The sequence below is a fragment of the Syngnathoides biaculeatus genome, chromosome 5 (genome assembly GCF_019802595.1).
Source record: "Syngnathoides biaculeatus isolate LvHL_M chromosome 5, ASM1980259v1, whole genome shotgun sequence".
Taxonomy (NCBI): Eukaryota; Metazoa; Chordata; class Actinopteri; order Syngnathiformes; family Syngnathidae; genus Syngnathoides; species Syngnathoides biaculeatus.
In genome coordinates, this window is record NC_084644.1 from 21,368,538 (window position 1) to 21,396,295 (window position 27,758).

At 41.0% G+C, this 27,758-nt stretch overlaps 1 protein-coding gene across 1 annotated transcript in view; it reads right to left on the minus strand.

Moving 5' to 3' along the window:
- Positions 1 to 23,772, minus strand: part of emc2 (ER membrane protein complex subunit 2) — a 50,598-nt gene extending 26,826 nt beyond the window's left edge. Inside the window, exons 1-5 of the mRNA XM_061821140.1 lie at positions 23,636 to 23,772; positions 22,929 to 23,042; positions 11,604 to 11,668; positions 6,256 to 6,341; positions 4,878 to 4,935 (exon numbers count right to left, since the gene is read on the minus strand). Of these exons, the coding sequence (XP_061677124.1) occupies positions 4,878 to 4,935; positions 6,256 to 6,341; positions 11,604 to 11,668; positions 22,929 to 23,042; positions 23,636 to 23,705 (393 nt within the window). The 5' untranslated portion in view covers positions 23,706 to 23,772. The remainder of the gene's footprint in view (positions 1 to 4,877; positions 4,936 to 6,255; positions 6,342 to 11,603; positions 11,669 to 22,928; positions 23,043 to 23,635) is intronic.
- Between the last annotated feature and the right edge of the window lie 3,986 nt (positions 23,773 to 27,758).

A 27,758-nucleotide genomic window follows, 5' to 3' on the forward strand; every position in this document is an offset into this window, starting at 1 on the left:
AAGAATTGTGGAGGTCCACAATTTTCAGAAACTTAATGGTGCCACGCACATCTGTGCAATTATACACAAATGTAAACACAATGGGAAGGTCCTGCCATCACACTGCTCGGGAAGGAGATGGGCTCCGTATCCCAGAGATGAATGTTTTTTGGTCCAAATGTGCGAATCAATCCCAGAACAAAAGCCAAAGACCTTGTGAAGACGATGAATGAAGCTGCTAAGAAAGTGTGATCGTCATACTCTTGTGACCCTTATGAGGATAGGCGGCTGAGAAAATGAATGGATCACACACTTTGCTGTGACACTCAAACTCAGGTACATCTGAGGTCTACTGATCATCCTTGAGCTGGTTCCACAACTTGAATGAAGTCCACCTCTACCGATAAAATCCGTGGATTGAACATCACTGGAATGGTAAATGTCTATATAAGGTCTCATATTTGCCAGTGCATATCTGAGCAGAAACCAAGCATTGAAGCCTAAGCAATTGTCTGTAGACTTACGAGACATAATTCTGAACATCATACCTACTGTGAAGCAAGTTGGTGGCAGCGTTATGCTGTGGGCTATTTTCTGCTCACACTCCGGTGTCAATTCACCGACAATGAACCAATGCACAAAACGGACATAAAGGAGTGGCTTCAGGAGCAGCCTGTGACTCTCCTCGAGTGGAAGAAACCAGACTTGAATGCAATTGCATATCTCTGCAAAAGACCTAAAAGTCTCCACCAATGCTGCTTATCCAACCTGGCTGACTTTGAGAGGATCTGGAAAGAAGAATGGGTGAAATTGCCCCAAAATAAGTGTGCCGAGCACAAAGAGACATACTCTAAAAGATTTGAGGCTCTGACTGCTGCCAATGGTGCATCAACAAAATATCAAGCCGAGGGGGTGAATATGAATGTACCTCTTGTTGAAATCTTTACATTTTCAAAAAGAATTCACAACTGTCTGAAAATATTTATATTTAATTTTAATTAATAATATTTTATGAAGCTTTTTTTTTTAAATAAATCCACATTAAAATAAGCTTTAGAAACAGTCGAACAGCAAAATGTGGAAAAAGGGAAGAGGTGTCAATATTTAGTCTGGTTACATTGTGTGTGTGTATATATATATATATATATATATATATATATATATAATATATAGAGAGAGAGAGAGAGAGAGAGAGAGAGAGAGAGAGAGAGAGGAGAGAGAGAGAGAGAGAGAGAGTGAGAGACAGAGAGAGAGAGAGCGAGAGAGAGAGAGAGAGAGAGAGAGAGAGATAGAGAGAGAGAGAGAGAGAGAGAGAGAGAGAGAGAGAGAGAGAGAGAGAGAGAGGAGAAATGCTTATGGAATACAAACCACCAAAATCATTTAATTTTGTCAAGTAACACAATAATGAGAGTGAAAATTTCTTCGAGGGTATTATATTATTTTCTTCAAGTTTTAAAGTTTACATACAGACACATTTCCTCACTTATTTTTTCATCACTTCCTATCAAGTAGCATTTCCTTTGAATGGCATGCTTTTGGTAAAACGTTTTGGGTAACCTTCCTCAAGCTTATGACTATACTCCACTGAAGTCCTGGACCATTCCTCCTGACAGAACTGGAATAAGTGAGTCAATCTTGACTGTTGCCTTGCTAGCGCATGCCTTTTGAGATCAACCAACAAATTTTTGATGGGATTCAGATCAGGGCTTTGTGATGAACAAGCCAAGACTTTGACTATCCTCAAGCCAATTTTTAGCCATTTTGACGGTATGCTTCCGGTCATTGTCCATTTGAAAGACCCATGAGAAACCCAAGTTTTATCTACCTGGTTGATGTCTTGAGATGTTGCCTTAATAACTTTTTAATGTTCTTTCTTCATAATGCCATCTATTTTATGAAGAAGTGCAAATCCCGCTGCAGCAAAACAGCCCTGCAACATGATGCTGCCACCTCAATGCTTAACAGGTAGTATTGTTACTGAGGTATACAAGCGTCCTCCTTTCTCCTCCAAATGTAACATTGGTCATTATGGCCAAACAGATCCACTTTAGTTTCAACACACCGCATGACATGTCTGCAGAAGTTACAATATTTGTCTTGGTGTCTTTTTGCAAACAGCAATCCGTCTTTTTTGGGCTTGTTTAAAAGTAATGGCTTCATTCTCGGTAAGTGGCCTTTGAGCCCATATCGTTGCAGGACTCGTTTCACTCTGGTTAATTACAATTTCTTATCAACTTCAGCCAAGATCTTGCCAAACTTTTTAAGTTTTGTTCTGGGATTGATTTCACATTTTGGACCCTAACGCGTTAATCTCTGGGATAACTATTACTGCAGCTAACTGAGCAGTTGTGAGCGTCATCACCATATACAGTACATCTATGTATTGTACTGGCCCCTGGGGTCCATGAAGTGCACACTAGAAGAGGCGTGATTTGGTAAGTCAACACATTCATGTCAGTTATATGCATTTAGTCAACACATTCATGTCAGTTATATGCATTTCAATGGGGAAAGATGATTTGAGATGAGCAATTTGAGTTATGACTGAGGTCACATGTATGTCAGTGCGTGTGTGAGAGAGAGAGAGAGAGAGAGAGAGAGAGAGAGAGAGAGAGAGAGAGAGAGAGAGAGAGAGAGAGAGAGAGAGAGAGGAGAGAGAAAAGAAATGCTTATGGAATACAAACAATACAGCTAAGAGATTGAAAGACTCAGGTCAAATAGTGGAGCGCAGAGTCCAAGGCAAAAATGGTGAAGCAGCATTTAGCTATTATGCTGCACACAAATGGAATAAGTTCCCAACAGAGGTGATGTCAGCCCCAAGTTTGGATAGGTTAAAATAGATGGGTTGAAAACTTTTGCTTTCTCTCATGCTTTTTACAGTATTTCCAATTTCTAATTGTAATATTTCTTGCACTCTACACTGTTTTAAATTGTGCTTTTATTTTTCTTTAATATATATATTTTGTTGTATTCAAATCCGTTTAATCATGTAAAGTATATTGAATTACTTTGTGTATGAAATGCGCAATATTGTATAAATAAATTTGCTTTGCTTTGCTTAAACCTAAGAAAAGGCATCCAGCAATATTCATTGCTTGAGTATCCAATGTAATTGGACACACACTGGCACCAAAAGATACCTATCAGTCACGTTCTAAATGTTTTCAAATGAAAGAATGGGTGGGCTCAAATAATAGGGACTGTCCACCAAGTTTGTGGATCAGATATAAATGAAACGTCTCTAAATAAAAGCTGAAATACAGAACTCATCTCATATTCATGCTTTTATGTCAAACTACAGTGAAGAAAATAAGTATTTGAACACCCTGCTATATTGCAAGGTCTCCCACTTAGAAATCATGGAGGGGTCTGAAATTTTCATCGTAGGTGCATGGAAAGGGCTACGGAGAAATTGCCAAGTACCTTGGTGAAAAAAGTCCATTCTTGGAGCAATCATTAGAAAATGGAGGAAGCTAAATATGACGGTCAATCTCAATCGGAGTGGAGCCCCATGAATGATCCTTAAAAGGTGAGGAATCAGCCCAGGACTACACGACAGGACTTGGTCAATGACCTAAAAAGAGCTGGGACCACTGTTTCCAATGTGGCTGTTGGTAATACACTAAGACGTCATGGTTTGAAATCACGTATGGCACGGAAGCTTCCCCTGCTGAAACCAGCACATGTCAAGCCCCGTCTTAAGTTTGCCAATGACTATTTGGATGATACAGAAGAGTCATGGGAGGAGGTGTTGCGGTCAGATGAGACCAAAATAGAACTTTTGGTCATAATTCCACTAACTGTGTTTGGAGAAAGACGAATGATGGGTTCCATCCCAAGAGCACCATCCCTACTGTGAAGCATAGGGCTGGTAGCATTATGCTTTGGGGGTGTTTTTCTGCACATGGGACAGGACTGTATTAAGGAGAGAATGACTGCGGCCATGTATTGTGAGATTTTGGGGAACAACCTCTTTCCCTCTGTCAGAGCAGTGAAGATGGATCGTGGCTGGGTCTTTCAACATCATAATGACCCGAAGCACACAGCCAGGAAAACCAAGGAGCATATCAAGGTTCTGCCGTGGCCTAGGCAGTCTGCAGACCTAAACCCAATCGAAAATCTTTGGAGGGAGCTGAAACTCCGTGTTTCTCAGCGACAGCCCACAAACCTGTCTGATCTAGAGAAGATCTGTGTGGAGGAGTGGGCCAAAATCCCTCATGCAGTGTATCCAAACATAGTGAACAACTCTTGGAAACGTTTGACCTGTAATTGCAAACAACGGCTACTGTACCAAATAATAATATTGGTTTTCTCAGGTTTTCAAATACTTATTTGTAGCTGTATCACACAAATAAATCGTTAAAAAAAAAAAATCAAACATTGTGATTTCTTGATTTTTGTTTTTAGATTATCTCTCTCACAGTGGACATGTACCTACGATGAAAATTTCAGACCCCTCAATGATTTCTAAGTGGGAGAACTTGCAATATTGCAGGGTGTTCAAATACGTATTTTCTTCACTGTATGTCTAAATACTGAAATAATAATGATCTCAACCCAAAGTATCCAAATTTAGGTTCTCAGTGTGAAATCCGGGCCGGTTTTATTGAACATGAAGGTATTATACACCCAGGAATGCAGGACTTCTTCGGTTACAGAAATACCAACAGGTTGAAACGCAGGGTTATTGTATCTTCTGCTATCTAATTCAATAGAATTTAATTCTACCTGTAACTATATGTTGCTGACATAGATAGATGTGCAAAAAAATATCTAAAATGAATAAATAATTTTCTCACAAATTAAGTGAAATTGGATTAATTTTCTACAGCACCCCTGATGATCTCTCATAGAATACCAGGTTGCCATGGCACCCTGGTTGGCAATCAATGTCTTACCGTATTTGTGGGGTCATCTTGAAGAATAGCATCATAGTGCTTGTTGGCCTCATCATACCTTCAGAAAGAGAAAAAAAAAAAATCTCAGTTTTCACACAGTCCAATTTCAATCTTGGAAAATTGAATGATGTGGGAATCAAAGAGTATGTGGAAATTAAATAGTTTGGGAGGATCAAGTTTCTGTATACAGCATGTTTCTATTATTACAGTAAGGTTATACAGTAATCAGTGGTAATCTTAAGGATGAAATAAACATTTAAGAGTAGGTTGCTGGTTACATAGCCTACTTTGTAAGAATCTAGTATCATTTCACAATAAATCAAGAAATCTATGCAAACAAAGCCCTCTGTTTTGAATATTCTATTCGTTTAATTGTACCCAATTTGATTCGCCTTTAAACAACATCATATTCCCGCATTAAAAATCTGCTCAGATTTGCAACTACCTTGTAGATTTGGCTGTCTGTCTTGACCAATACTACAACACTGCATGTGAACTTGGTCACCAAAACATAGTGGCTGAAGTGGACCCGATTATTTAAAAGCGACGTTTTTAAACACCAGATTATACAATAGAGAAATAGTCAAGAAACTAACTATAACTCTCATTCAGGTACACAATCATGTCTTTTTTGTTTTAATTCAAAACTTGTATTTTAGCTGTCAAATTCAGTGAGTGTCCAGTCAGTCAAAAGACAGTGTCCCAGTGCACACAGACAGAAGCAACTCTGGTTTCCATTAGCACTGAACAGCCCAAACAACTTTGCCTGTCACACTCACGTCATTACTCAGCTCACACTTGGAGATATATCTGATGGCACAATGATGCAAGCCACTCATTTGGTGATGGGGGTGGGGTGTTTTGGAATTACTGTTTGAACCTTTCCTTAAGTGTTTTTTCTACCAATTAACTACAGCGTTTAAGTTAATTAATTTGACAAAAGACTGAAATATTATTTCTTTCTGGATTTGCAAATACAATAAAACATTGAGTGAAGGTGAAGTGAAGTGACGTAAATACAACTCCAATACACACGGATTTGTACCAGGGCCAAAACCGGATAGGACAGACAAAAACAGAGATTAAGGGACCCCGAGAATAACAGTGGGACCTGACCACTTCCTTCCCGGGAATCCCTTACTCTGACTCAAGGGCTATACATGACTACCGAGCGTCAAAGCTTTCTCCACGTTACCCAATTCAGTAAATGAATGCTGGGTGATCCAACATAAATACCACCAACCCTCTAGCCTTTCTGTACATATCCACACTCTGACTACTGCTTCACGATTTTTAAATGGGTTATGATTTCAAGCCTTTCCAACTACAATTCACAAAAGCGATGTTTTAGCCCCTTCTTGCGCTCTTCCATGCTTACCTTTCCAAAGATTCCAGTCTCATGCCCGACAATCGCTTCACTCTGTGGCTATCTGGAAACTGCTTCCTCAGTTCTTGTAGACAGGTCTGCAAGGATGTGGGCAGACAAGAGACACCAATTATAGTTGGCTGCATATACTAAGATATTTTATGCTCCATTCACATGGACAAAAGAAAAAATATTGCAATTTTGATATTTTGGGCTATTTTGCTTTCACAAGAGACTGTCCAACCCAAACTACCCCAAATACATCTTTGGGTTTATGTTTTACCCTGATTGCTCACTTGGGTGTGCTTGTTGTCGCTGGTAACTGTTTGATTAATGATTTTGAACCATCTTTTTAAGATCATTCTGAGTGAAATTTAAGACCCTAATTTCTCAAAAATGATGCGCAATTTTTTCAAAAATATGTTCAAAAACGCAATAGAGTGCATTATATTTAGGTATGGATAATAAATAAAAAATACAATCACATTGTATAGACGTATACAGACAGAGTGGTAAAAAAAAGGTATACATATACATTTCGATATATTCGAAGTCTCATGTTACACATTTCCATTTATATATATTACGGAAATGTGTGCCACCAACCTGAACTCCTAACGCTGACATCCTCGAGGGGGCGGGGTGGGGGAAGCTTTGCATTTAACGATTGTTAGCGTGGCATATTTGTTGCTATTGTACCAAGCATCGGAAACGACTGCCCGTGAGTTTGTTTCAACCTAAATGGAGACAAAAAAATATCGACTACAAGGGACAGTTGTGCAGCCACTTTTAAAAGAAATGTGTCATCGCTGCGGCCGATGACGTGGCCAAACAGGAACCAAAACAACGTGAGCTGAAACTACGTAGTATGATCGTATGATCTTTTTTTTTTTTTTTTTAAATGGATAGAGCACACAATTGAAATTTTCTAAAAGTCCCCATTATGCTCATTTCTATGTAGTTTGAGCTCTCGTTTTGATTGGAACCTGACACTATGTAAACCTGCTACAGATTGTAGCCGAACGGGGGCAAGAGGCTGCACTGTTAACTCGGTGGACCTTCCCCTTAAAGCGCTGACAATAATGAGGAATAAAGGGAAACAAGACTCTTCGGATTCAAAACATGTTTCCTCACAAACGCCATGGATGGCAGAGAGGATGACATGTGGGAGCAAGATGGGATCAAAGTTTATGAATGCAGGAGCCATCAGAACTCGACCAAGCCATCATTAATGAGTTTGATAGTGATGCACCAAAGGAAGCTTCGATTGGAGATGAGTCAGATGCTTCTTTTGAAGTCTTGGCCAAGGATGTGTAATGTAGCAGGATAAACTGCACAATGCACAAATGCTTTATGCACAAATATATAATGCAAAAAAAAAACATTTAGGTTAAACAGAATTAAATAGTTTATCTCTTTAAGACTATAATATGTGTGTTATTAAAAGTATTAATAAAATGTTATTGCATCGTTGAACATTTATTTTAGTTGGTTGAGGGATTCTCTTCTGACAATTGCAGGTACCAGGACAAGCATGTCCTGTGGCCTGTCCTGAGATATATATTACCTCTGCATCAGTAAATGCACAAAGATTAATGAGTGTTGTACAGACGAATTTTTTGAAAAACAATTCAAGTACAAACAATAAAAGTACAAATCTAGCAAAATAGAAATACAGATATAAAGAATATTTTGAGCGTCAGGTTGCTTCCGGTCATCGAACTGGTGGCAGTTTAAACAGAAGGCTCTGACCAGCCTGATCGGAATTCAATAAATCCTACTGAATTTGGACCGAATATTGTGAATTTTGGACGTGGGACACTCCTGGCGACGACTTCAGTGGACTAAAACCACCATCTGTGCAATCTTAGTACCCAAATTGGAGCCCTATTGTTTGCGCCGAAGCTGCTAGTATCTACATGTCCTGCAAAACCTACTGTACGGATTGAATGCGATGAGGATAGTGAGTACTCAAGAAGTTGGGCGAGTGGAAACGTTAACTCAAACTTACTTATCGGCCTAGTATTCCTTAACTTAGCTTGCTAACAAACGAGACACGTTTGTGATCAATTCATGGATGTTGAAGAAACATCGAACGTGAGTAACTTCATAACTTGTACGACGAGGGCGGTGAGGACTTATAGGAAATTTAACATGTCTTATCTTAGTACATCTTAGTACCCAAATTATCGTATCGTTTGCGTTGAAGCTGCTCGGCCTAAGTTAGCCTAGCTTGCTAACAATATTACCTACGTAGAGTATACAACGAGAAACAAACAGAGAACGTGGACTCAACCTTCAACTACTAGAGTGAGGGCCATTGTGGTTTGAATCCCTTCCATCCACATATCCTTTAAATCACCATATCCTTTACATTTTCACAAAGGTAGTATGTGATTTGTGTACCATATGTGCTGACTGTGTTTATGTGATTGCTTTCATTTGACCTTTTAGTAGTTGAATTGTGTATCTTATGTCCTAACTGTGTTTTTTTAATTGCTTGTCTTTCTTGACTATCTGCAGCCCGTTGGGCAGCACAATATTGTGCTCACTGTCGGCCGGTCCCAATCCCAGATAAATGGAGAGGTTTGCGTCAGGAAGGGCAACCGGCGTAAAACTATGCCAAACATATATGAGCGTTCATCATACAAATTCCATAATGGTTAGGTCGTGGCCCGGGCTTTAGACGCCCGAACCCGGAATTTTTACTCTGCAGGGCGTAGGTAGAAATTCAGATAATGGAGGCCGGAGACAAAAAAGAGGAGGAAAGCGGCTTACTCGTCAGAAGAAGAAGATAAATGCACAGAGAGAGAGTTGTGATTCGTGCAGATTTCAATGGACATGTTGGCGAAGGAAACAGTGGCGATGAAGAAGTGATGGGTAAGTACGGCATTCAGCTCAGGAACTTTGAGGGATAGATGGTGGTGGACTTCGCAAAAAGGATGGAAATGGCAGTGGTGAACACTTATTTCCAGAAGAGACAGGAACATAGAGTGACTTACAAGAGCGGAGGTAAAAGGACGCAGGTGGACTATATTTTGTGCAAACGATGTAATATGAAGGTGGTTACAAACTGTAAGGTAGTGGTGGGAGAGAGTGTGGCTCGACAGCATAGGATGGTGGTGTGTAGGATGACTCTGGTAGTGGCTAGGAAGATTAAGAAGACAAAAGTAGAGCAGAGAATCAGGTGGTGGAACTTGAGAAAGGAAGAATGTTGTGTGGCCTTTTGAAAAGAGGTGAGACAGCCTCTAGATGGTCAGGAAGAGCTCCCATAAGACTGGAATAGTACTGCCAAGGTATTCAGAGAGGCAGGCAGGAGAGTACTTGGAGTGTCTTCTGGTAGGAAAAGGGAGAAAGAGACTTGGTGGTGGAACCCCAAACTACAGGAAGTCATCCAAGGAAAGATAGTAACGAAGAAGAACTTGGAGACGGAGAGGACTGAGGAGAGGCAAAAGGAATACATTGAGATGCGATGTATGGCAAAGCTAGAGGTGGCGAAGGCTAAACAAGAGACATATGACAACATGTACACAAGGTTTGATATGAAAGAAGGAGAAAAGGATCTCTACAGGTTGGCCAGACAGAGGGATAGAGATAGGAAAGATGTGCAGCAAAGTAAAGGCGATTAAGCATAGCGATGGAAATATGTTGACTGGTGCCAGTAGTGTGCTAAATAGATGGAAAGAATACTTTGAGAAGTTAATGAATGAAGAAATTGAGAGAGAAGGAAAAGTAGAAGAGGCAAGTCTGAATGACGAGGAAGTGGCAATGATTAGTAAGGGGGAAGTTAGAAAGGTACTGAACAGGTTGAAAAATGGAAAGACAGTAGGTCCAGATGACATAACAGTGGAGGTACGGAAGCAATTTGTAGAGGTATCTGTGGAGTTTATGACTAACTTATTCAATAGAATAATAGCGGCCGGGGGAGAAAATGCCCCAGAAGAATGGAGGAAAAGTGCGCAAGTTCCCATTTTTAAGAACAAAGGCGATGTTGAGAGCTGTGGAAACTATAGAGGAATAAAGTTGATGAGTCACAAAATGAAGTTTTGGGAAAGAGGAGTGGAGGCCAGGCTCAGGAAAGGAGTAAGGATCTGCGAGCAACAGTATGGATTTGTGCCTAGAAAGAGTACCACAGATGGATTATTTGCCTTGATTATCCTCGTGGAAAAGTACAGAGAAGGTCAGAAGGAGCTACATTGTGTCTTTGTAGACCTAGAGAAGGCCTATGGCAGAGTACCAAGAAAGGAACTGTGGTACTGCATGCGCAAGTCTGGTGTGGCAGATGTGCCGTAGGTGTGACAGAAAAATTTAAGGTGAAGGTGGGACGGCATCAGGGATCCATTTTGAGCCCATTCCTGTTTTCTGTCATAATGGATAGGCTGACAGATGAGGTTTGACTTGAATTCCCTTGGACCATGATGTTCGCAGATGATATTGTGATCTGCAGTGAAAGCAGGGAGCAGGCGGAGGAAGAATTATAAAAAAGGAGGCACGCACTAGAAAAGAGAGGAATGAAGATTAGCCGAAGTGAAACAGAATATATGTGCATTAATGAGAGAGAGGGAAGAGTGAAGCTCCAGGGAGAAGAGATAGCGAGGGTGGATGACTTCAAATACTTGGGGTCAACAATACAGAGCAATGGTGAGTGTTGTAAGGAAGTGAAGAAACGGGTTCAAGCAGGGTGGAACAGCTGTCGGAAGGTGTCTGGTGTTCTATGTGAGAGAAGAGTCTCTGCTAGGATGAAGAGCAAAGTTTTTAAAACAGTGGTGAGGCCCGGCAATGATGTATGGATTTGAGACGGTGGCACTGAAGAAACAACAGGAAGCAGAAACCGAGGAAGCGGAAATGAAGATGTTGAGGTTCTTGCTTGGAATGAGCAGGTTGGATAGGATGAGAAATGAGCTCATGAGAGGGACAGCCAAAGTTGGATGTTTTGGAGACAAGGTTTGACAGAGCAGACTTCGATGGTTTGAACATGTCCAGAAGCGAGAGAGTGAGTGTATGGGTAGAATGGTGCTGAGGATGGAGCTGCCAGGCAAAAGAGCGAGAGGAAGACCAAAGAAAAGGTTGATGGATGTTGTGAGGGAGGACATGAGGACAGTCGGTGTTCGAGAGGCTTAGATGAAAAACGATGACACGCTGAAGTGACGCCAAACAGGACAAGGAGGAGGAAGAGGAAGAAGAAATAATGACTGTCACCCACACGTTATACCCTTTTATTCCAAAGCTCAGCCACTTATTTTTTTTGAAGAACAAAGTAACATTGTTTGGCGAACTAAAAACTGTATTTACACATTTGAGACTAAGAACAATTGGTTTTGACGTTCTTGCGTGTTTAAGGAAGCGTCATAACATCTTACCACAGCCAAGTCATCCCGACTGCAGTCCAACGCTGCAATCATCACCTGCTCATAAATAATCCATACTGGGCAGAGAAAGAAACAAAAGAGGCTGTGTTAAAACCTTTTCCACTCCTCAGCTTGGTACAACAGGACAATATTTAATCTTTCCATCCATCCATTTTCTGAGCTGCTTAACCTCACAAGGATCACGGGAGTGCTGGAGCCAATCCCAGCCGTCATCAGGCAAGAGGCAAGTTACACCCTGAACTGGTTGCCAGCCAATTGCAGGGCACATGGAGACAGACAACAGTCGCACTCACAATCATACGTAGGGGCAATTTAGTCTCCCATGAATGCATCTTTTTGGGATGTGGGGCGGAAAACTGAAGTGGCCAGAAAAAAACCCACATCGGCACGGGGACAACATGCAAACTCCACACAGGCGGGGCCGGGATTTGAACCCCAGTCCTCAGAACTGTGAGGTCAATGATCTACATCTGCCCCACTGTGCTACAATGTTTTTACATATAAATGTAAGACTGCTAAATGTAAAGGTTAAACATCTTAAACTATGCCCACATGATGCAAATAAGATAAGCATGTATGGGAAATAAAATCCAAACATTTGACAGTTACAGTGAAGAAAAGTATTTGAAAACCCTGCAATATTGCAAAATACAATATTCCACTTGGAAATCATTGATGGGTCTGAAATTTTCATCATCAGGTGCATGTCCACTGTGAGAGATAATCTAAAATGAAAAATCCAGATGTATGATTTTTTTAACGATTTATTTGTGTGGTAGAGCTGCAAATAAGTATTTGAACACCCGTCTATCAGCTAGAATTCTGACCCTCAAAGACCTGTTAGTCCGGCTTTAAAAATCCACCTCCACTCCATCCATTATCCTGAATCAGATGTGACCTGTGTGAGGTCGTTAGTTGCTGAAAGACACCTCTCCATCGCATAAAATCAGTAAGACTCAAACATGTAACATGGCCAAGACCAAAGAGCTGTCCAAAGACACCAGAGACAAAGTTGTACAACTTCACACGACTGCAAAAGGCTACTTAGAAATTGCCAAGCAGCTTGGTGAAAAAAAGTCCACTGTTGGCTCAATTATTAGAAAATGGAAGAAGCTAAACATGAGAGTCAATCTCAATCGGAGTGGAGCACCATGCAATATATCACCTCGTGGGCTCTCAATGATCCTTAGAAAGGTGAGGAATCAGCCCAGGACTACGTGACAGAACTTGGTCAATGACCTGAAAAAACTGGGACTCTCGTTTCCAAGGTGACTGTTGGTAATACACTAAGACGTTATGGTTTGAAATCATACATGGCACGGAAGGTTCCCCTGCTTAAACCAGCACGTGTCAAGCCCCATCTTAAGTTTGCCAATGACCATTTGGATGATACAGAGGAGTCATGGGATAAGGTTTTGTGGTCAAATGAGACCAAAATTAAACTTTTGGTCATAATTCCACTAACCGTGTTTCGAGGAAGACGAATGATGAGTTCCATCCCAAGAACACCATCCCTCCTGTGAAACATGGGGGTGGGGGCATCATGCTTTGGGGGTGTTTTTCTGCACATGGGACAGGACGACTGCACTGTATTAAGGAGAGGACGACCGGTGTCATGTATTGTGAGATTTTCCCTCAGTCAGAGCATTGAAGATGGGTCATGGCTGGGTCTTTCAACATGACAATGACCCGATGCACACAGCCAGGAAAACCAAGGAGTGGCTCCGTAAAAATCATATCAAAGTTCTGGCCAGTCTCCAGACCTAAACCAAATAGAAAATCTTTGGAGAGAGCTGCAACTCTGTGTTTCTTAGCGACAGCCCAGAAACCTGTCTGATCTAGATCTGTGTGGAGGAGTGGGCCAAAATCCCTTCTGCAGTGTGTGCAAACCTGGTGAACAACTACAGGAAACGTTTGACCTCTATAATTGCAAACAAAGGCTACTGTACCAAATATTAACATTGGTTTTCTCAGGTGTTCAAATACTTATTTGCAGCTGTGTCAAACAAATCATTTAAAAAAAAAAAATCATACATTTTGATTTCTGAATATATCTTTTTAGATTATCTGTCTTACCGTGGACAGGCGTCTACGATGAAGATTCCAGACCTCTCCATGATTTCTAAGTGGGAGAACTTGCAATATAGCAGGGTGTTCAAATACTTCACTGTAGGAACAGAAGTATTGGATGATAAATGAATACAAAATTTCCTTTCACACTACCACAATTACAAACCCAGTTCCATTAAAGTTGGGACATTGTGTTAAACAAAAACAGAATACAATGATGTGAGTGAAAAAATACCATATACTGTCATCATACAACTGATTGTACAATGAAATTGGAGAGCCTCTCCTGAGCCAGTACATACATGAATACACTATTTTCTTCTTTTCCTATTATCTTGTCCCATTCGGGGTCACCACAGGGTCATCTCAGGTGAATGTATATTCAGGGATGAGAATGCCAAATTAGAAAAAAGTCTGAAAAGTAGCCGGGGATCTGGGGGCCACAGGCCCTCAGCATGGTGCAGGCGCAGCGCCCCGTTGGAGGCTCAGGCAAAGCTAAGCGATTTTAGCAATTTGTTAGCCCCAAAACCATTAATTTCAACACTGAATTTAACTGTAGTTGTGGAAAAAAATGTCCCTTGTTTGGTGCTCCACCAGTACAGCAAAAATTTAAATATCAGTTTAATTTCTTCAATGCTTGAATTATTGTACTTATTTGAAGCACATTACATATAAGAGTTTCACCATTTGCCAAACTTCAGAATGAATTTTCAATCTCTTTCACTGTTTAATATGGATACACCATTATATTTTCTTTTTGATATGCAGTCAGTTATTCATAGAATTAGTATGGTGTAGAGATGAAGCATAAGTTTTTAGAACAATATGAATAAAAATTACCTGACCACTCACTCGATCTTCATCCTTTTTTTCTAATACTTTCGCCATCATAAAACTTTGCACACACCGTCGCTCAGTTCGCGCTATCTAAGTCCCAAGCGCCATTACTTGGCTAACTAACAAGTTACACTGCTATTTCTGAGATCCGAGAACACATGTACATGCCAATGGTGAAACTCGATTAACCACTAACACAACTGGATCGTTATATTGTATAACTCTGTTGTCCAATCGAGTGATCTACCGCAAACAGGTTTTAATTTTTATGTCGCAAAATGCAAATATTTACACTACCGACCGAGCAAATTAGAACGGCATATGATAGTCTTGGTTGTGCTAGCACTAAACTGAACTTGCAGCTCGGAGCCCACCACAGAGAGGCAGGCGCACGATACCCTACCCCTACCACCCCAACCTCCACCCCCTGAAATTTTCTCAACAGATTTGCGCTTATCTCGACAATGGTCATTTTGGTCTGAAAAAGTCAGAAATCCGCCGATCGGCGGAAAATTCTCATCCCTTTATATTTGTTTGGCACAGTTTTATGCCGGATGCCCTTCCTGACGCAAGCCCTCTGCATTTTAGTCAGGGAGAGAAGCTTACAGCAACTGGTATTCCCAGGCGGTCTTCTTCCAAGTACGAAGCAGGGCCAAACCCGGTTAGCTTTCTAGATCTGGCATTACGTGAATACACTATAAAAATAAGAATAAAAATACAAAAAAATAAAATGTAAACGTAAACACATGTAAAACAGCACATAAAAAGTATTGCTCAAGATATCGAAATCAGCGTGCCTTTAAATTAAGTTCAATGTGGTAATGGTGCCTGGGAAAAAAAATGTTCCCAAGTCTGTTGGTCCTTGCTTTTGGATCAAACAGTTGATAGCCGGGGTGTGTTGTGTCAATAATGTGCTGAGCTCTGCTGAGGCACCAAGAGGAAAAATGTCTGCCATGGAGGGGAGAAGTCAGTCAATGATATTCTGTACTGCTAAAATTGTCCTCTGCAGCCTTGCTCTGTCTGCCTCAGTGCAGCTCCCGTACCAAACTGATACATAGTATGCAGTCACTGTGATTTGACGAACGTGATTGCGCCCGCGCACCATCGCACTCGCAAATCTGCACAGTCGAGCACGAAAAATCACGCACGTTGAATTTTGTCTGAGTAGAAATACATAGACATTCTCAGTGCACATGAAAACCAATCCAGCGCAGTGAACCTGACTCTTTTCTATTTATTTATTTATTTTCAACACAGAAGCCCATGGTCTCCTGCATGTTTACCTAATTCCTTCCTCTCTTAAAGGGGTACACTCATAATTTCAAACACCACTCATCCACAAAGTCTGGGCAACGTAGAGAAGAGAGACATGCTGCTTGTTTATTTGATTGCTTTTATTTGACTATCAATAGCCTGATGTGGGGGCACAACCCTGTGCCACATGTAGGCCAGTCAAAGGCCCGGATAAATGCAGAGGGTTACGTCAGGAAGAGCATCCAGTGTAAAACTGTGCCAAACATATGTGAGCGTTCATCCAACGATTTCCATAATGGATAGCTCGGGGCCCGGGCTAACTATGCTATCTATAATCTGCAAGGCGTAGGTGTAAATTCAGATAATGTATGTCGAAGACAAAAAAAGAGGAGGAAAGCGGCTTAGTCGCCAGAAGAAGAAGAGGCATGCACAGACCCTACAACTGTGTGTAGGGACTTTGAATGCTGGGACTATGACAGGAAAAGCACTGGAGTTAATTGACATGATGATGAGGAAAAAGGTTGATATATTGTGCATCCAAGAGGGAAAATAGAAAGGGACTAAGGAGTTTAGGTGCAGGGTTTAAATTATTTTACCATGGTGTAAATTGGAAGAGAAATGGAGTAATGGTTATTTTAAAGGAAGAGGTGGCTAAGAATGTCTTGGAGGTGAAAAGAGTACCAGATTGAGTGATGAGGAAGAAATTTGAAATTGAGGGTATTGTGTATCATGTGATTAACGGCTATGCCCCACAGGTAGGATGTGACCTCGAGGTGAAAGAGAAATTCTGGAAGAAACTAGACTAAGTAGTCCTGAGTATCCCAGAGAGAGAGAGAGAGTTGTGATTGGTGCAGATTTCAATGGACATGTTGGCGATGGAAACAGGGACGATGAAGAAGTGATGGTTAAGTACAGCATTCAGCAAATGAACTTTGAGCAGCAGATGGTGGTGGACTTCACCAAAAGGATTGAATTAGCAGTAGTGAACACTTATTTCTAGATGAAACAGGAACATAGTGACCTACAAGAGCGGAGGTAGAAGCACGCAGGTGGATTATATTTTGTGAAAACGATGTAATCTGAAGGAGGTTACTGATTGTAAACTAGTGGTGGGGGAGAGTGTAGCTTGACAACGTGGTGTGTAGGATGACTCTGGCAGCGGGTAGGAAGATTAAGAAGACAAAAGGTAGAGCAGATAATCAGGTGGCGGGAGTTGAGAAAGCAAAAATGTTCCGTGGCATTTTGGAAAGAGATAAGACAGGCACTAGATGGACAGGAAGAGCTACTGTAAGACTGGAATACTACTGCCAAGGTACTCTACAGGTTGGCCAGACAGAGGTATAGAGATGGGAAGGATGTGCAGCAAGTAAAGGTGATTAAGGATAGCAATTGAAATATGTTGACTGGTGCCAGGAGTGTGCTCAGTAGATGGAAAGAGTACTTTGAGAAGTTAATGAATGAAGAAAATGGGAGAGAAGGTAGAGTAGAAGAGGCAAGCGTGAATGACCAGGAAGTGGCAATGATTAGTAAGGGGGAGGTTAAATAGGCACTGAACAGAATGGAAAATGGAAAGACAGTTGGTCCCCATGACATACCAGTGGAGGTATGGAAGCAATTTGGAGAGGTGGCTGTGGAGTTTTTGACCAACTTATTCAATAGAATACTAGCAGGAGACAAGATACAAGAAGAATGGAGGAAAAGTGTGCTAGTCCCCATTTTTAAGAACCAAGGTGATATTCAGAGCTGTGGAAACTATAGAGGAATAAAGATGATGATTGTGAGCTTCTGGGCTTCCTCTCTGTAAGGTGCCTTATGCCCCTTTGAGATCAGACCGACCATTGTTATGTCGTCAGCAAATTTGATGATGTTATTTTTGCCGACCGGGCTGCAGTCGAAGGTGTGGAGGCAGCACAGAAGTGGGCTTAGCACGCAGCCATGTGGTGAGCTGGTGGTCAGTGTACGGGTGATGGAAAAGTGGGAGTCAATTTCCACAAACTGGGGTCTATTGGTCAATAAATCCTTAATCCAGGTGCATGTAACAGGACCAAGGCTCAAATTGTCCAGAATGTCTGGAATAAATATTTCAAAATCCAAGCTGTAATCCGCAAAGAGCTGTTGTTCAGGTGACTCAACACAGTGTACAGAGCTATGCCGATAACGTTCTCTGTTGATCAATTTTCCTGGTATGCGAACTGATGGGAGTCAAAGTTGAGGGGGAGCCAGTCTTTGATGTACTTGAGAAGGTGTGAGGGCAAAAGGGTGATAGTCATTGAGGCCAGATAAGGATTTCTCAAAGGATTTACAAATCACGTTCCACCTATATTTAATTGAATACCTTCCAAAGACAACATATTTTGTTCTCAAACTAATACTTTGCTTTTAGCAAATCGTTAATTTGGGATTTTATGGCTGCAACATATTCCAAAAAAACTGGGACAATGTTTACCACTGTGTTACATCATATTTTCCTTTAACACCATTGAAGAAATGTTTGGAAACTGAGGACACTAATTGTTGGAGCTTTGTAGGTGGAAATCTTTTTTCTTTTTTTTTTTTTTGGCACGCCATCACGCAATCAACCAAAACTGGCTCACGATCAACACATTGACCACCCGACGTACAGCCTCAGTTGTTCAAATGTCCAGTTTACGGAAATAAATTAAGCAGAGGCATCCATGAATGGATGGCAGAATGTTTTTTCAAAACGTCTTTGTACCTTCCAGAATTTCATGTGCTTTCACAGATGTGCAAGTCACCCATACCATTAGCACTAACACAGCCCCATAATATCACAGGTACAGGTTTTTAAATTTAATGACAATAAGAGTCCAGATGGTTTTTTCTTCTTTAGCCACCAAGGATATGACGTCCACAGTTGCAAAAAACAATTTGAAATGTGGACTTGTCGGACACAGAACACTTTCCACTTTGTATCAGTCCATCTTAGATGAGCTGAGGCCTAGAGAAGCCAGTAGTATTTCTAGGTATTGTTGATAAATGGCTTTTGCTTTACATAGTGGAGTTTTAAGTTGGAGTTACGGATGTCCCATCCAACTGTATTAACTGACATTGGTTTTCTGTGTTCCTGAGTCCAAATGGTGATATCCTTAACACATTGAGTTTTTTTTTTCATTTAGTGGGACCTGAGGGATCGAAGGTCACGGGCATTCAATGTTGGTTTTCGGCCTACACTTTCTCCGAACCTTTTGATGATATTATGGACCACAGATAATGAAATCCCTAAATTTCTTATAATTGTATGTTGAGGAACATTGTCCTTAAAATGTTTGTCTATTTTCTCACGCACTTGTTCACAATGATGTGAACCTCGCTCTATCTTTACTTGTGAATGACTGATGAAGGGAAGCTCCTTTTATATCCAATCATGGCACCTACCTGTTCCCATTTAGCCTGTTCACTTGTGGGATGTTTCAAAAAGGTGCTTCATTCTTTTTTTGTCCCTTTTTTTTGAGAACATGTTGCAGCCATAAAAATTCAAAGTTCACGATTATTTGCTTAAACCATTAATGTTTATCAGTTTTAACATTTAATATCTTCTTTGTAGTGTATTCAAATAAATGTGGGTTGAACATAATTTGCAAATCACTGCATTCAGTTTTTATCTTTTTGGCGAACACAATTTCCCAACTTCATTGGAATTGGGTTTGGAATTTGAAGTAAAAGAAACATTTTAAATACTCTGTCGAATTCCTGGTTTAAATTAAGGTGTGTTTCATTAACATATTACATTATATACGCAGGAATATTTTAAAAGATGCTTAATTTTTACACATAAATCATACTGTACTAGATTACAGGCACATGAAATACATAAACTATTATGTGTAGTCTTGTTTTGTTTTTTTTGCTTTGTTTTTAATTTATTTTTTTGTTACCTTAGAAGGCATGTGATTTGATTGAATGAAAAAAGACCGGAAAAATAGTCGGGGTCTGGGGACTGCAAACATGGTCAAAGGATGATTACCAATTTTAACGTGCAAGTTTTATAAATTGGATTACGAATGCAATATATCTAGTACATCTCTAAATAAATGCTATTCTGTTTTCAAAATGTACACAACATGATCGTTCATTATTTCGGTACATTCCTTTACCCCAAAAAATTACAAATTCAAATAACTACTAGCCGTGAAACTAAATTGAATTCAGATTTGCATCATGTCATGCAAGCGTGCGTTCATAGCATGTTTATCATATCCAGTCAAAAACGTTTTAATGACTATGAACTATAAAATTGAAAGGTCGCTTCCAACTTTGTTTCATTTTTTTTAACCCACAATGATATATCGCTGTCTGTTTTTCTTGGTGTGAAACTGAATTAATGCCTGCAGAATATTTTTAGGGATGCATGTTGAAAGCCGAATGATGCTCCCAAACAGTTCAAAGGTTAATGTTATGTTGCCTCCTATATTTAAAATACAGAATTAGTTTTTTGTGCACTCTATTGTTTGTGCTTTCATCCTCAATCAGGCTGTGCCAATGTGGAATTTTAACATGATACACCATCTCATCCTGTACTTTCTACTTTGGCTTCAGACTAGATCTAATTCAGTTTCACAACTTTTTCATCTATGATTTACATACCCCGACATTCATTAAAGCAACAGCAGTTTTTGTTTTCTTTTAACTTTTACCATTATCGAGAGTAAACATGAGCAGCATGTCTAACTCTCTTTGCTCCACGTTGCCCAAACTGTGTTGCTAACTGAAGCTCTGGTGGTGGACGGTGTTTGTAATTATGAGTGTACCCCTTCAAGAGCCGGAGGCGGCCAGCGTCAGGTAAACTAGGAGGTAGAAGTGGGCTCAGCAGTAGACTGTGTGCTTCCGTTTTAGAACAAAACGAAAAAAGACGTCAGGCTGTGGTTCACTGGATCAGTTTTCATGTACTCTGAGAATGTGCAAAAAGTGCGCAATTGCAATGGTCAAGACTACACAAAATAAGTGACGTCTTTTAATATCTATGCATTACTACTCATAACAAATTTTACACACTTGATTTTTCGGTCTTGACTGTGCAAATTTGCAAGTGCAATGGCGCGGAGGAGTCAAATCACAGTGACTGCAAAAGGCCCCAAAAACTGCCTCGTATACAATAAACATTCTCATTGGTATCGTATCAAATTTTCCCCCTCGCCTGCAAAAGTCGGATTGGAAAATGAACGAGTGTGGTTTGTTGCACAGCTTACGGTCGGAATATTGCAGAAAATTTGATTTTTTTTTTTTAATCGTTGCAATTTAAAAAGACGGAAATCCACCTATAAACGGAAAAATCACGTCTGCTTAGTTTCTGATTTACAGTGCCCTTGTGAGCTTTGAGACTGCGTGAAAAAAAAAATTTAAAAAAATGCAATTCTAATTGTTCCACAGCACAGAAAGTGTACATTTGAACAGGATGTAAAATGTTCAACAAAATTATTTATTTTTTGTCAGTCTGAAGTCAAATCAGACTAAAACTCTCCTGTTGCAGGTCAGTCATTTACATCAAAATTATTTAATTTTGTCAAGTACCACAATAATGAGAGTGAAAGTTTCTTCGAGGGTATTATATTATTTTCTTCAAGTTTTAAAGTTTACATACAGACACATTTCCTCATTTATTTTTTCATCACTTCCTATCAAGTAGCATTTCCTTTGAATGGCATGCTTTTGGTAAAACGTTTTGGGTAACCTTCCTCAAGCTTATGACAATACTCCACTGAAATCCTGGACCATTCCTCCTGACAGAACTGTGAGTCAATCTTGACTGTTGCCTTGCTCGCGCATGCCTTTTGAGATCAACCAACAAATTTTTGATGGGATTCAGATCAGGGCTTTGTGATGACCACGCCAAGACTTTGACTTTTTATCCTCGAGCCAATTTTTAGCCATTTTGACGTTATGCTTCCCATGAGCACCCAAGTTTTATCTGCCTGGTTGATGTCTTGAGATGTTGCCTTAATAACTTTTTTTAATGTTCTTTATTCATAATGCCATCAATTTTATGAAGAAGTCCAAATCCTGCTGCAGCAAAACAGCCCTGCAACATGATGCTGCCACCTCAATGCTTAACAGGTAGTATTGTTACTCAGGTATACAAGCTTCCTCCTTTCTCCTGCAAATGTAACATTGGTCATTATGGCCAAACAGATCCACTTTAATTTCAACACACCGCATGACATGTCTGCAGAAGTTACAATATTTGTTTTGGTGTCTTTTTGCAAACAGTAATCCGTCTTTTTTGGGCTTGTTTAGAAGTAATGGCTTTATTCTTGGTGAGTGGCCTTTGAGCCCATGTCGTTGCAGGACTCGTTTCACTCTGGTTAATTACAATTTCTTATCAGCTTCAGCCAACATCTTGCCAAGCTTTTTAGGTTTTGTTCTGGGATTGATGTGCACATTTTGGACCCTAACCGTTAATCTCTGGGACAACTATTACTGCAGCTAACTGAGCAGTTGTGAGCGTCATCCCCATATACAATACATCGATGTATTGTACTGGCCCCTGGGGTCGATGAAATACACACTAGCCTAGGCGTGATGTGGTAAGTCAACACATTCATGTCAGTTATATGCATTTCAATGTGGAAAGATGATTTGAGATGAGCAATTTAAGTTATGACTGCAGTCACATATGTGAGTGCGTGTGAGAGAAAGAAAGAGAGAGAGAGCGAGAGAGAAACACAGAGAGAGAGAGAGAGAGAGAGAGAGAGAGACAAAAGAAATGCTTATGGAATACAGACAATACAGCTAAGAGATCGAAACACTCAGGTCAAATAGTGGAGCGCAGAGTCCAAGGCAAAAATGGTGAAGCAGCATTTAGCTATTATATATTATATTATGCATCAAATAAACATCCTGCCTGAAGCATTGATGAGCCTTACACTGCCTTACATTTGTAGTTTCTAAGCCCATAAGTGTTAAAATTGTTTAGATTGGTTCATGTCTGGACACTTTGACGAACTACAGCAGTCGTCATGTTTTGAGGAAATCCTGTATGACAGTTACGTCTTTATATCTGTACATGTTGCTTAACACACTTTCATAAAGTTCATATATCTCCTTTAGTGTTCATACTAAATTTCAAAAGAAATGTAATTGATGGATTAATTACCATTATTAACTTCCAATGTGCAATTAATTAAACAATCCACTTACTGTCATCCCCCAGTTTAGATGAATGTTCACCAATGAGCTCTTCACCAACATCCACTATTTGTTCACTGTTTCTGCAGTTATCCTCTCTCCATTTGCGTAGCTTGTCTCGCATCTCTGCACATAGTACATAAAATAAATCGATCCACTAGAATTGGCGGCGTCTAGTAGTCAACAAACATCCTTCAGATGTTGAACATGAATATGGAGCAGCAAGTTAAATGCACAATTGCAACAAAACAAACAATACACAAACAACCAATTTTTCAACGCTAACAGTTAACGTAATATCGGGCTCTTAAAAGTTTTACCTATGCAAGTTCGAAAAACATCACCTCTGACAGTACCACAATTACTAATATATTACTAGATTACTTACACATTTGAATCATTGGCTAATACTGTATTCACTACCCTGCAGCTATGTCTAAAGACAGCAATACTGGTCTCTTATTAAAGTGAAGCGTAACGTGCGCACAATCGAAACCCTTTTCAACAATAGAAAAGTAAAACTGACGGCTATTTACCTAGAGTAAATCGGAATGATTACGACGCTAAAGCTAACCTTGTTATTACTACCGGCGAACTACTTCCCACACGTTTGTTTTAACTTTAGACCATGAAATAGACGAATGTCTCTCACGCAAAGAGCACTATATTACTACAATACAATCACATTGGGATTCTGCAACAACTATTATTTGCCTTACCTTCCCAGCCGACATCATACATTTCAGAAACCGACGCCATGTTTTCTCTGGGAAGAGCGGCTGGAGTCATGTGACAGTTAGTGGGCGTGTCTTGCGTCAGAAATGATTTCGATCCTCCAGACGGAACAGAATTTGATGTACATTACATGTTACAGTATTTTATGGGCGGCACGGTGGAGTTACTAGTTAGACAGTCTGCCTCACAATTTTGAGGACTGGGGTTCAAATCCCGGCCGACCTTTGTGAAGTTTGCATATTGCCTGCTGTCAGTAAATACAGTTCAGCGTTACATCCGTAAGTGCAATTTAAAACTCCAGTATGCAAAGCCCAAAACATTTATCAAACAACATCCAGAAACGGGGTCTGCCTCTCTGGGCCGAGCTCATCTAAGATGGACTGATGCAAAGTGGGAAAGAATGAGTCCGTATTCCTAATTGTTTTTGGAACTAGTGGATGTCGTGTTCTCCGGGCAAAAGGGGAAAAGAAACATCCAAACTGTATGGACGCAAAATTGAAAAGCCAGCATTTGTGATAGTATGGGGCTGTGTTAATCCCAATGGCGTGGGTAACTTGGGTATGTGTGTCATCATTAATGCTGGAATGTACATACAGGTTTTGAAGAAACATGCTGACATCCATGCAATGTCTTTTCATGGACTCCACCCCACCCCCCTGCTTATTTCGGCAAGACAATGTCAAACCACATTCTGTATGTGTTCAAACAGTGTGGCTTTCTAGTTAAAGAGTGAGGGTACTAGACTGGCCCGCTGCAGTCCAGACCTGTCTCACATTGAAAATGTGTGGTGCATTATGAAGCGTAAAATATGAAAATGGACACCCTGGACTGTTGAACACTTGACATGAAGGAACATTGGCTAAAAAAATTGACCTATAAAGCTTCAATAATTTGTGTCCTCAGTATTGAATGTTATTATGTTATGTTGGGCGGCACGGTGAAGTAGCTGGTAAGGCGTTGGCCTCACAGTTCTGAGGTCCCGGGTTCAATCCTGGACCCGCCTGTGTGGAGTTTGCATGTTCTCCCCATGCCTGTGTGGGTTTCCTCCAGGTACTCCGGTTTCTTCCCACATTCCAAAAACATGCAACATTAATTGGACACTCTAATTTGCCCCTAGGTGTGATTGTGAGTGTGGCTGTTTGTCTATATGTGCCCTGCAATTGGCTGGCAACCAGTTCAGGGTGTACCCTGTTGACAGCTGGGATAGGCTTCAGCACTCCCCACAAGCCTCGTGAGGATAAGCGGCAAAGAAAATGGATGGATGGATATGCTATGTTATTGAATATTCTTAAAAGAAAGCGTGATGTAAGGCAGGTAAATGTCATGGGCATGGTCTAGCCACTGCCATGGGTGGCGCTTCCTGTGAGGGGCATGGCCAGGTCACTGCTCTGGGTGGTGCCACCTCAGACAGCTGTCACAGCTGTGTCACATTTGGGACACAAATGAACTAAGTACTTAAAGCGCCACTGTCATGAAATGCATGATTTTTAGTATGTTTTTAATGATAAAAAGGCAGCCGGAATGGACCCATCCGTTTTTCTCTCCACAAAACTTGATTTTGACGTATATGGCTTTTTGTAACTCCCACCATGAAAATCCTCTCGAGGGGATTTGTTTTCGAGAAGAAGCAAGAAGTGACGTACAGAGCAGTAGCGGACTCAAGCATTCTCGTCTGTTTATAGTTTTACCTGGTGGAAGGCAGCTCGTTGTTCCTTCGTGTTATCCAAAATACCAGCTTGTTGTATTGCTGGAAATTGTTCAAACACTCGGGAGGATGGATTTACTCTTCATACTTTTCAGAAAGACCCGGTTCATCGTGAAAAATGGATTGCACAGGTGCAAAGGACGAGAGTGTTGTGGGTTCCAAATGATAGGTAGGTCTGTATAGAATTTTTGGGGTGGGACGTAATCCACTCAGAATGTAACAAAAGATCCGCATACGCAAGTCAGTGATGCTAAATGTGTCGTCGTTCGCAGCTGAGTGCGCCTTTGTCACCGCCGTTGTTTATTACCCAGGCGCAACATGCCACCGCGGCCCGCCCGTGACAAGCTAATCACAGCTCCGGCTGGGGTGGCTCATCGGTGGCGGCGCCAAGCGGGGCACTTTACGGCGTTGTCGTCACTCGCGGCTGAGTGCGCTATCGTAAGTGGTGTTGTTGATCGCTGACAGGGGCGGCGTTGAACAATAAAACTATAAACAACGCCACCGACAATGGCGCTCTCAGCCGCGAGCAACGGCAACACCGTAAACCACCCCGGCTTGGCGCCGATGAGGCACCCTGGCCGGGCCGCGGCATTGTCATCACTCGCGGCCGAGTACAATACATACTGTCACACTGTCGTGGAGTCTATTGTTAGTTAGAAGTGATCCGCATATCATCTAAATATGGCACGAAATGATAGGGTAATATTCCCCCAGTCACTTCACTCGATTGTGAGATGTTCTCTTCTTCGAAAAGAGCTTCCATGTCGCATAGCAAGTGCCACTACGTGTTTTCAATGGCGAATGTGACATTTGCTGATTACGTTGCAGGCAATATGGCTACCACTTGGATGTTGAATGAGACTTCCGCAACTTTGTGCATGGATGACACGCTCTTGGCTTATATTTATTTTTTCCATATAGACATTGAAGTGAATAATGTTAAATATTTTTCATTACAATATGTATTTTAGAATGTTTATAGGCATGTCAGTGGAGCTTCAAATGGTAAATGTGTCATCGGCATTTGCCAGTTCGTTACGCATGCTTCACTGCAGTCTGGGATACTCTGCTTCTGTGTGTAAGGGGTGCCCAGACTTTTTTACCCCAAGATCTACTTTTCAAGCAGCCAGCCTCTCGGGATCGACCATTTGTTTTGGTTTTTTTTTTTTTTGTTTTGTTTTTTTTAGAATGATCAATGATGAAATAGAATGAAGTCACAAAGATCTACCCACTACAAAAATGCAAAACATATCTATTTTAAAGTATATTGAGGATTCTTTGTGTAAATGTAATTTTGTGTACCTTGCAATACCGCATAAGCAAATATTACACAACATAATTAACTATAAAGAGTTTTTGTAACTGAGTTCACGTTGATGATTACTAAACACCATACGAATGAAAATGCACACTTGGGCAGTGTCACTCAAATCTGTGGATTCGCCCAACTGCAGTGAGGAACACTCACAATCTCCGATGTCCTTCCACACATCGGCCATGGCTTCATAGCACCGTGTAACTGTACTCTTTTACAGCTGCAGAGATTTTATTGAAGATAATATTTCCGCCTTATTTTTAAAAGATCGGAACAACAAGTCAGCTAAACCTCTTTTACCATCTCTACTGTCGTTGTTTGCACATGTGCAGTGAGATAAAGTTCAGAAAAATATGGCTGTCTTTTTTTTTTTTTTTCAGCAGGTCGTCATGATCGACTGGTGGATCGCGATCAACGCATAGAGCACCCCTGATGTAGAGCAATCCTTTGTCACAGCGAGTCTGTGCCATTTTAATTTGATCACATCTTGTTATGCTTCGTGGTTTGCCTCATAGTCATCGGACATAGTTTCACGTTTTTGGATCTTGCCTAGCGTTTTGGTGCCTCTGCCTTGTTTTGTACTGCCTTTTGGTATTGACCAGTTTTTGGAATAAAACTTCTCTGAACATTATGCCTTTGCCTGGAATTCCTGCATTTGGGTCCACCCCCGTGCCGCTGGTGTATGACAAAACGAACTGGGCAGAACAGGACCCAGCAGACCACTCCGTCAGGCACACCGCTTTCCTACCTCCCAGACCTCCCAGCCTGAAGCCTCTCCTATCTGGGTGGGTTCCGTGTCGTTGTCCTTGCTTACCGCCATCTGTACCACCCGTGTGCCCTGATTATGTTCCGACTACGAGCCTGCTCTCCACCACATTTTTTTTAGATTGAGATTTTTCGGATTAGGAGGAAGACCTGAATTTATACGACAGCCTGCCTGATTTTGACTTTTTCACTCCTGGTGATCCGTTCCAGTCAGTTTGTTTTGCCGCCCCATGCTTCCAGCCCCCGAGTGCCTTCGTCTTATGCGTCCATGTCCTCTTCCTCCAATCCTTTCTTGGGGACCCATTTGGCCATCTCTCCAGAC